An 11,033-nucleotide genomic window follows, 5' to 3' on the forward strand; every position below is an offset into this window, starting at 1 on the left:
CCCTCCTCTGGACCCTCTCAATCTTGTCCACATCCCTCCTGAAGTGCAACGCACAGAACTGGATGCAGTACTCTAGCTGTGGCCTGGCCAGTATTGCATAGAGGGGGAGGATCACCTCCTTGTCCCTGCTTGAGATGCATCTGTGGATGCACAACAACGTCCAGTTAGCCCTGCCAACCGTGACCTCGCATTGTCATCCCATGTTCATCTTGGAGTCAGTAATGTCTCCAAGATCCCTTTCTGCTCCATGATAATGAATACAAGTATGTTCTGTACACCTATATCACCTTAAAGTTCTGTTCTGTTCTTTACACATAGCTGACTTGTTGATTTTTAGCCCTTTTTCTGTGTTTTTGTGAGATGATAAGAGGGTCACATCTAAGGAATGACAGCATAGTTCCCAGTTACCAATGATTTCCAACTCTCCCACCTTCCTTTTTTACTGAGACTTATGTTCAAGTACTTTTCATGAACAAACCTATTATTTGTTTGACGTTCTTTATATCTGGTGTAAATTTATTAGAGATCATCAGTTTTGGAATCTAAAAATAGGTATTTTCAGTGCTGTTGCCTTGCAGAGTTCTGTGTGCATGTGGACAAGGTTTACCTTCATATATATTATCTGGTGGAGCCTGATAATTTCCTTGCATAGATATTAGTGCATATGCTCTAGTGGCTGCATGAACATCTTAGCTGTTAGGTCTGTACACATATATCTGCAGCTTTGTTTTCAGTTTTAACTAGCAGGAGTCTTAGTCCTCACATTTTGGTCCTTTGTAGCTCATCTGGAATATGGTTATATAGCCAGAAACAAGTGGTCTGTGGGATGCCCTCAAAATTCAGACATGGGAGAGGGTTTTGTTGTTGCATACAGATTCATGGGGCCAAGCTGCGTGAGGAGAAATGTTGCTTGAAAGATTTCTGCTGGGGGACTTGATCCTTAACTGCTTAGAGTTCACATTAGTCCTTTCAGAATATGTTTTTGTCCTAATAAAATCCACAGTGTTAGTAGCAGATTATTATGTGCTACCTTGAAAGTGTTAAGACTGTTATTATATTTTTATTTTGGCTTATTTCAGTTGATGAATTGATAAGTCCTAAAGACATTGACCCAGTAGGCCGTTATATACCTCTACAAGATCAGCGGAACATTAGCATGAGATACTCAAATCAGGTAAGCATGTGCTAAATTTCCTTTGTCATTTGGTTTAATCTGGAATTTTAATTCAAGATACTTTGAATACTATTTTTAATTGTGTGGGTTTTTTAAAGAAAAGGAAGTTTACATGTATATACTATGCTTTTATTTATTTATTTTTTAAAAGTGTTTCTACTAAAAATGAGTGGAACCTTTTGATAGAAGGATGGTTAGATCTGTTTAAAGAGTATATGCCTCATGAAAGAAACCTATACACTCTAGTAATATGAACATTTACTATTAGTATTTATTATAGGAGTTAATTTATGTAGTGGATAATCTAGTTTCCAGTGAGAAATGTTTTCTACATTCAATTTTAACTTACAGCATGACTGCTTTGCTATTGTGAATAGGGTTTATGATGATTGCTATATGCGCTGCTGTTTCTGGGTACATATATGAGCAAGATGTCCACAGACTAGAATGTGCATAACAACTAAATTCTGTACTCAGAGGTGTGCAGAGAAGCAGAGAGGAAACCTGTCCCTCCTGTTCAGTAGTGTCAAAAACCCAGGCTGTAGAGAGCCCTAGTGCCTGCCCCCTGGGTTTCAGAATGGACCCACACACTGTATGTGCTGTCTGTCAGACCAGCCTCACATGCTGCACACAAAGTGCAGAACCAGGTTCAGGCTGATCTGCAGACCCAGTCCAGCCTGTGGACCAATCCCACACTGCTGATTTTGAGCCATGGGGCTTGATTAGTTTGACACCCTGATCTAGAGATAAAAACCAGAAACATAATAACAAAGGTTTACTAATTTAATTATTCTTCTGTTGTTACCATGATTTTAGCAGCCAATGAGGAACAGTAGGTGGGTGGTGTTACCTGTGAAAAGAAGTAAAAATAACAGGTTCAGCAAGTACATTTTCAGATATTTCATTCTTTCTAAAAGTTTAAAATAATGTCTAAGGCATACTTGTTACTCTTGTTTTTTCTGCTTCTTGTTTATTTCCTATCAAGCTTAGGTCTATTAAATAATGAATACATCGTGTAAATAATGAATGCATCATGTTTAACATAATGATGCAAAACTTCTCTTGGTTCTCACATTAAAATAAGGAAAAGACAGTGTTGACATGGATAACATTTCTAATATTGATTCAGCACAGTTCATTTTAATATTCAGACAGCTGTGACTTAGTTATCTGTTTGGCTATTACTCTGAGAATCAAGGCAATGATATTTCCTGCTTTTGGCTAGTATTATAGGCTTGAAATTTGTGTAAGAATTTCATGTCTTATTTTTAGACATATATATGTGTTTGATAGGATTTAAACATTTTTGTTATGAGTTATTTTCAATTATGAAATAAAATAAAAATAATATTTATGCCCCATGAATTGATAGGAGAAACAATTAATGACTTATCAGTATTATGTAAGTGGTTATCACTTAAAATGTGGTAGCAACCTTTCTACCTGTAAAGATCATCCCTTCAGCTTGGCAGAAGCCATAAGTTTTTACCTACTTGGAAAATAAATCACATTTACTTAAAATAAATGTATGAAATCATGCAGCTTTGAATGCTTTTTGTCTTTGCATTAAGCAATTTTTTTATTTCATAGTAATTAAAAACTTAAAGAGTTGGTCAGCTTTTTTCCCCATGGCCACAGACTTATCAACCTTTTTAAGCTCCTGACACCAATCCATAACTCCAGAATTAGGCAGCATCCCAATTTAGTAACTAATTTATTTATTGCAGCGCTTAACTCTTGGGCAGGGGAAGTGGGAAGTGAACACTTAGCAGAGTAGTGACCCTGTCCTCACACAGGGGAAGGGAGAAAGAGGGAGCACTTACCTCTTTGCACTGAATTCAGGCAGAGACGAGACCTGTGCTTGGCTCTTTGCATAGGGCCCAAGCTAGAAAGAGCGTATGTTTACATCCTTTCATTCTGTGGCCACCTGTTGAGAACCACTGACTTGATAACAGTCCTACAGCACTCCTGGATCTGTTTCTGAGCGGCAGACTCCAGGGGTATGTCCAGAGGAGCTCAGACTTTGTTTCCTCAGGGACAAGTAGTAGCCTTATGCTGTCTGCTGCCACTTGTCTCCAGGGAATGCCCATGCCACACATGCTCTGGCATACAGCAGGTTACCCTGGGTGGGGAAGGGGATGCTGGGGCTAGCAACTGTGCTGGTCCCAGCAACCTTACCTAGGGCCTTGGGGGGGCAGTTGGAGCTGCAGCTGTAATAGGAAGACTGGTCAGCAGCTGGAGCATGGCTCCAGCTGGCCAGGCTCCATTTTTTTTCAGCATGGGTATTCAACCCCTCCACACTACAAGGTAGCAGCACAGGGAATGCCTGTTTGTGCGGTGTGTGGCACCACAGGTGGGTGTGCAGTGCCACATACCACATGTCCACACTCATCTAGATGTAGCCCAGAAGTGCTTAAGTAATTTCCCCTAATTTGAGGGTGCAGACAGAAGTGACAATTTTCTCTTCATCTAACCATAGAAAACAGTTTATAGCTGTGACCAAACACAAGTGCACAGCTGCAGACAGCTTCAAAAATAGCTAATCGAGTGAAAATCTGACCCCTCATTGCATGAGGTATTGGATGAAGATATTGCAAGATGTCTTCTGTAACTTGTGTCTGCAGAGCTCCCAGCCTGTCACTAGTTTCAGAATGGTGGTGGGGGAAGGAGCATAGGGAGTTCAGGGAGGGTGGGGCATGTGTACTGGCACTTCCCACCCCACGCTGAGGGATCTCCAGTTCACCCACACCACCCTTCAGCACCAGCTGGGAAGCTCCAAGAATGAGCTTCATCAAGAATGAGCTGCCTTTCCCCTCTCCCATTCTGAAAACAGCAAGTTCTGGCAGAGAACTGTGGCCATTGTTGCGAGAACCTTGCTGCAGCCCAGCCCCTCCCTCCTAGAACCAACAGTGAACTTCTGTTTGGTCTGGGGCAGCGTAACTCAGAACACTTTGCAGAAAACATTCTGAGTTACAGCTGGGTGCTTCACTTCTGTCTGTACCCTATAATAGATTAAAGCATCAGCACTCTTAAAAGTTAGAAAATGTACAAAAGTTGTACTGGTTTAGGTTGGGTTTTGTTTTGTTTTTAACAATACTGTTAAATCAGTGCAAACCCATGTCTGTAGACTTGTCTTTACAAAGGGATGGTGGAAGGGAACTGGGTGGGTGTGCTTTTAAAGCAAGTTAACTACCTCATACAAAATACCAAAACTGCTTTGTCCTTAGTAGGTTTTTTTTCTTGTGGCTGTGTTTAGGCCTAGTCAACAATTACAAGTTTGGACAGTATAGCTACATTAGGAAAATCCTGCTGGTACAGGTAGTATGTGCACAAGCACAATCCTCCCCCCATAGCCCAGCTCCCAGCACCATTGCTGCCCGACCCAGCCCCGGCCCCACTTGCAACGCCTCGCACAGATCCAGGGGTACATGCCCCCCCCCCCCCGGATGAGCGGTGGGAGCCACCGGGCAAGCTGCTGGCCAGATGAGTGGCACACAGCGACGGGTGCCACCTCCCCAGTGCCCCCTGGACAAGCTGCAGCTCCATCCCACACCTGCCCTGCCCCACCCTGCCTGGGCAGCCCCTGTCCCAGCCCCAACACTAAGCCCACTCCCTTCCTTACCACGGGGAGCATTGATCTGCACCCCCACTCCCCTTCTCTCCCCCCTCCCCTTCCACCACAACAGACTTACCAGCTGGGCACTGCTCTTCAAGCTGCTGGGCTGGTATCTTTAATCAGATTGGTTTTGGCCGATATGCCTCCTTAAAAATTCGCTATTAGTATCAGCCCCCAAAATCCCTACTGGTGCACTGCTGTTTATTTATTTATTTTATTTTTTTAAAGGAGCCTATTATGTATCCTAAACAATGGAGGCAAATGTTTGCAGAAGAGTTTGAGAGTTTAAAAAGCTATTTAATACAGACAGTGAATAAGAGCGTGTTAGAATTAATTTAATCATTTACATGTTTTAATTGCTCTAGTGTACCCTTTTGAGGAGCAGCCAAATTGATAAAAGCAGTCTGTACAAAAAGCTCCATAATTCAGCTGAAGTATTTTACTCTGTGCATAAAAATAACTAGGAAATCAAATTTTAGTTGCCCCAAAATACCAGGTTTTTATAATTTTTTCCCATATCGGGACAAAAAAAATAACCTAAAATTTTGTAAAATTTTGTTTCAGAAAGACTGAGGTATGATTTTTTTTTCCCCCCCCCTTGAGTTAAATATGTTTCCTGGGATCCCCAGCTGCTCTCCAGTGAACTGCAGGGGAAGGATTGGGGAACAGTATCCCTAGATGCCTTGCAGCCTCTGACTGAAATTGACATGGTTCTTTTTTGGTTTCATTGCTCACAGTGTATTTTCTTGGGGAGGTCAAATGCAAAAGGTGTATAAATGAGGCAAGAGCCGTATATATGCATGTAATTAAAAGCATGCTTTCAGCTTTTTATATGCTTAGTATAAGAAATTTATCTCTGGAAGACGTGCACTTTTCTTCACTGTGTATCTGGTGTTGCAACAGAAAGTATGAAGTATTTGGTAGATACTAACAAACTGTTTTGAGAGAACTAGATCCAAAAATCAGTGTCCTGCTTCCAAGACATTTTTCTTTTTCCCCTTATTGTTCATACTGCAGTACTTCTGCTATGTTAATGAGATATAATGGAGGCTCAAAGAGTTTGTTTGTTTCCAGATTTTGGTGTTTGTTCATACTTCCTTGGATTTTGAGAGCTACAGAAATTCTGAACTGCAGATGGCATTCATGGATTTTATGTGTTGACTTTTTTCTGTGTTTGAGCTTGTGCAGGTGGCCCTCAGTTTTGCAGTCTTATACATTTTGGTTTGTATGGTTAGCATGAGATGGTTCTCTCATAAGAATTGCCTCTTGCTTTACAACAGTTCAGTGTTTGCTTAAATCCAATACCTTGATCTTTGTGTGTAGTTCTCCTGTTTCCTCCCTTGTACGCAGTTTGGTTCTGGAGAATTGTAACTTTTGATGACAAGCACACGTGAATACTGTTAAAAAGTAAAGGGATTTGTTCTAGTGGCGATGCGTAGGGGTGCACATTTAACCCCTGAGAGCCAGTGCTCTCCTCTTAGGTGATGGGCAGCTGGCGCAGGCGGGAGTACTGGTGCCTCCCCTGTGAGCATTGGCCAGGGAGTGGGGGCACCAGGAGAAGCACTGCTGGCACTTCTGGGAGAGCCGCTTGCGTTTCCGGGTTGGCACGATTGGCCGTGGGAAACATCCACCCTCCCAGTCAGTGAGATGGGCTGCAGGGGACCCCTTCCCCCTCCACTTGCTGACTGGCTGCTAGGGGGGCATGTGCCCCCCCAACTCAGGAGACACCAGTTCTCCATGATTTGTTCCAAGTAGTAATGAAATTCATGTCATGACTAATCTGGAAATACTTTAATAGAATGGCATAAGTATTTTTTTTGATAGTACCCCTTATAGTTTCATAGTTTCTAGGGTCGGAAGGGACCTGAGCAGATCATCTAGTCCGAACCCCTGCCATGGCAGGAAGAGCACTGGGGTCAAATGACCCCAATAAGGTGGTCATCCAACCTCCTCTTAAAAACCCCCAGGGTGGGAGCCTGCACCACCTCACATGGAAGCTGGTTCCAGACCCTAGCCGCCCTGACCGTGAAGTAGCGCCTCCTGATGTCCAACTTAAACCTTCCCTCCGCCAGCTTGTGACCATTGTTCCTGGTCACTCCTTGCGGCGCTCAGGGGAACAGGGACTCCCCCAGCGCCTGCTGATCCCCCCTAACCAGTTTATAACAGGCCACAAGATCCCCCCTCAGCCTTCTCTTTTGAAGGCTGAACAGGTTCAGGTCCCGCAACCTTTCCTCATAGGACCTACCCTGCTGTCCCTTGATCATACGAGTGGCCCTCCTCTGGACCCTCTCCATGCTGTCCACATCCCTCTTAAAGTGCGGCGCCCAGAACTGGACGCAGTACTCCAGCTGCGGCCTGACCAGTGCCGCATAGAGGGGGAGGATCACCTCCTTGGACCTGCTCGAGATGCATCTGTGGATGCACGACAAGGTGCAGTTGGCCTTCCTAGCCGCCTCCCCACATTGCCGACTCATGTTCATCTTGGAGTCAATAATGACTCCCAGATCCTTTTCCACCTCCGTGCTGACAAGAGGGGAGTTCCCCAGCCTGTATGTATGGTGCCGATTGTTCCTCCCCAGGTGCATCACCTTACACTTGTCTGTGTTAAACCCCATCCTGTTCTCCTCCGCCCATCCTTGTAACCTATCTAGGTCCAACTGTAGCCTGTTGCTCCCCTCTATTGTGCCCACATCCCCCCACATCTTAGTGTCATCAGCAAACTTGAACAGGGTGCTTTGCACCCCCTCATCCAAATCACTGATGAAGATGTTGAACAGGGCGGGCCCAAGGACCGAGCCCTGTGGGACCCCACTTCCCACGTCCTTCCAGGTCGAGAAGGACCCATCCACTACCACCCTCTGGGTGCGACTCTCTAACCAGTTGGTGACCCATTGGACTGTATGGGTGTCTACGCCACAGTCCCCCAGCTTCCTAATGAGAATGGGGTGAGAGACAGTATCAAAAGCCTTCCTGAAGTCTAGGAAAACTATATCCACTGCCACCCCTGCATCCAATGATTTAGTGACCTTATGTCACTTTATGTGCTGGGCACTTCCCAGATCTAGAGAGAGAAGTCCTCCTAAACCAAGGACTTCACAAAATAGCTAGTTAAACTCTGTAGTACTGATTTTAGTTTCTCCTTACTTATCCTGGAGTGGTTGGTTTCCTTTTTGGGTCTGATTAGCCCAATCATTTTTCTCAGAGATATCTTCTAGAATCCTATATGACTTTTTAATCTCATGGGGCATGTCCAGATGAACCTGCATGTGCCTCTTGCAACATCTGAAAGCAGTTTTGAGACTTTGCAAGAGGCACGCTAGGAACAAAAAACCATTTCCCATGCTGCATATTTGCAGCACAGGCTTAAAATTTGATTTACAGGTATAAAAAAAAACCCTGGAGAAAAAAAGCAAGGTAGGGCATGGTCCTGGACCAGCTAAGGCAACTGAGAAGCCGGTCCTCCAGAGAGATGATCTGGTTTCTGGCCAGAGTATCTATGTTGTGCTTGTGTTGCCCCAGCGTGCAGGGCATGCTCCTTTAGCATGCTGGGGTAAGCAGAAGTGGGACAAGGCTGTAGTGTGACCAGGACCTGGATGTTGTCCCAAGTAAGTTAGGGATGGGAGTGGGGGGGGGTTGTGGGGGAAGGAGTTGCAGAGAGATGTGGAGGGGGGGTGGGGAATGGCAGGGGGCATGGGGGATGTGGGGTTTGTTGGGGGGGCTTGACCAGGGGCCACCACACGCCAGACACTCCATCCACCCCACACAGCGCTGGCAGCAGCAGCCAGCTGGCCCGTGGCTCGGCTGCAGGCACAGCCCCTTGTGACACGTGTCCCAGTGGGGGCGTTGTTTGTGGGTCATGGGTCCCCTGCAGGGCCCACATCTCAGCCCCACAGCGGCCATCGGTGCCTAGGGCCCACTGCTGGCAGCTCCCTGTGGCACTGGCCATCTTAGACCCACCACCACCTGTGCCACTTGTCATAGGAACAGCCCAGCACAGCGCTGCACCGAGCTGAGCCAGCCCCACGACAAGCAACACAGGTAGTGCCAGATCTGAGCTGGCCGGTGCCACACTGTGGGGGGCTTTCACAGCAGTGGGCCCTAAGTGCTGATGACCGCTGCTGCTGTGGGGGAGATCTGTGGCCCTGTAGAGGGGGCTGTGGGCCCTGTGCAGGGATTTGTGGGCCCTGTGGGGGAGGGCTGTGGGTCCTGCGGAGGGGGAGCCTGTATGCTTTGGGAGGGGCTGAGCCCTGTTGGGGGGCAGAGGACCCATCCCTCCTGACAAACCCCCCACACCCACAATCCACCCACACCTACCCACACACCCCATGCCCCCACTTCCATCCACACACAGACGCACATCCCCCCATGCCCCTTCTCACCACTTTTCTGCAAACCCCACATCCCCCCGTCACACACCCAGCATACCCAGCTAGGATGAGACCAGATGAGACCTGCTGGCAGGAGCTGTGGCTGCAGGGGCAGCTGTTCCTACATCCTAGTTAGTGAAGGGATTGGGGAAGCTCTAATTTTTCTATGGTAAGAAAACCAAAGCAATCAAAACATACAGATATTTAGAATTTATTTTATTATGATGATGGAGGCACTGCTAAGCTTCCAAATTGCTTTAAAATTGTAAATATACCAATAAAACATTGCCCCACTGATCGATATCTCTCTCTTTCTCTCCACTGCTATAGAGAGAGACATTTTTGCTTTAATTGTGGAAGAACATGAATTTTGGGGTATTTTAAAGAGTCAATTTGGGATTTTTTTTATCAGAGAATTTGCAATTTTTAGATAGGGAACACCAGAATTCCAGGGGCAACACCAGAGGCAAGTGGCAGGACCCAGGCAGAGGAGCCTGCTCAGGACCCAGCTGGAGGTACCTGACCTCCTGGCCACTTGGGGCCAGCAGAACATGGTTTGACAGTTCAGAGCAGACCACCACATTGAGAAGATCTTCTGGGTAATAGCTGCCCAGATGGCAGGGCAGCGGCACACATGGTAGCAGTGCTGCATAAATGCCAACCATGCAGCCACGGTCCACTGGCAGCTGTCCCAGAGGTGCTGATGCCTCTGCTGCAGTCATGCAGTGCCCATCTGGGTCTGGCAAGTGTACAGTCTTGGGGCTGCATGCTGTTGCAGGTGGCAGTAGGTCCTAGCCAGGCAGTACCCCCCACTGCTGCCGTGGGTAGAGGGTGTAGGGAACTATAATCAGGGCTGCTTCATCAGTCCAGCTGGCACAAAGGGCTAGTGTCCCCAAATACCAATTGGCCAGGCCCCAGAAGTTCCTGAGAGCAACTAGCTCTAAGTTGCTTGCCAGGGCAGGTTTTTATACTGCTGGGACCAGCACAGGTGCTGGCCCCAGGCTCTAGCTCCCCCTGGCTGAAGATCTGGGAGGATCGTTGTGCCCCAAGCGGCATAACTTCCCCACACCAAAGTTCAAGTCCAGGCATGGGCACTGAGACAAAAATCTCTGGCACAATTTTGTACCGCTCTTATTTAAACTGCTGCAAGCGCACATGTCTGCACATGTGGATGCGTCCATGGTGGGTTCATAATACAACAAACAGCAGAGGGGTGATAAATAAGTCACTTCTATGTCATCATTCTCAAAATATAAGAACAGAGAAGAATATCCAAATGAATCTGAGAAGCAAAAATTTTGAAACGGATGAAAGGAATTCATTTACCAGTGCGTAATTAGCCCGTGAAATTTAGCATCACAAGAGAGAGACTTCAAAAGCTAAATAGAATTGAAAAAAGTATTAGAAAATTCTTTTAATAACAAGAAATTCCAGTTACATTAAATACTGTAGAATTAAGTATAAAGGATATGTGCCCTCATGGTATAGGCAGAAACTCAACCAGGCTAAAAAGAAAGGCCTACAAAGGATGGAGGATGGGATTCACCTCCAAGGAGGATTATTTTGCACTGGTCCGGTCCTGCAGGGAGCAAACCAGGAAAGCCAAGGCTGCAACTGAACTCCAACTAGCTTTGAGCATCAAGGACAATAAAAAGTCCTTTTTCAGATATGTGGGGAGCCGGAGGAAAAGCAAGGGCAACATTGGACTCCTGCTGAACCAGATGGGGCAACTGACAACTGATGCCCAGGAAAAAGCCAACCTATTAAATGGGTACTTTGCGTCAGTCTTTCATCAGTCCCATGGGACGCCCGTGCCCGCTATGGGACAGGGAGGTCTGGGTGAGGGAGATCCCATGCCCTCCATTAATGCTGACCT

At 46.2% G+C, this 11,033-nt stretch overlaps 1 protein-coding gene across 3 annotated transcripts in view; it reads left to right on the forward strand.

Moving 5' to 3' along the window:
- PHKB (phosphorylase kinase regulatory subunit beta) overlaps positions 1-11,033 on the forward strand; it is a 275,233-nt gene that overhangs the window by 193,763 nt on the left and 70,437 nt on the right. For all 3 annotated transcript variants that reach the window (XM_019505661.1, XM_019505660.1, XM_019505662.1), the window contains one exon: positions 1,080-1,174. In XM_019505661.1, coding sequence (XP_019361206.1) covers positions 1,080-1,174 — 95 coding nt within the window. The remainder of the gene's footprint in view (positions 1-1,079; positions 1,175-11,033) is intronic.

This window comes from Gavialis gangeticus, unplaced genomic scaffold (genome assembly GCF_001723915.1).
Source record: "Gavialis gangeticus isolate Ggan-Ray unplaced genomic scaffold, GavGan_comp1, whole genome shotgun sequence".
NCBI lineage: Eukaryota > Metazoa > Chordata > Crocodylia > Gavialidae > Gavialis > Gavialis gangeticus.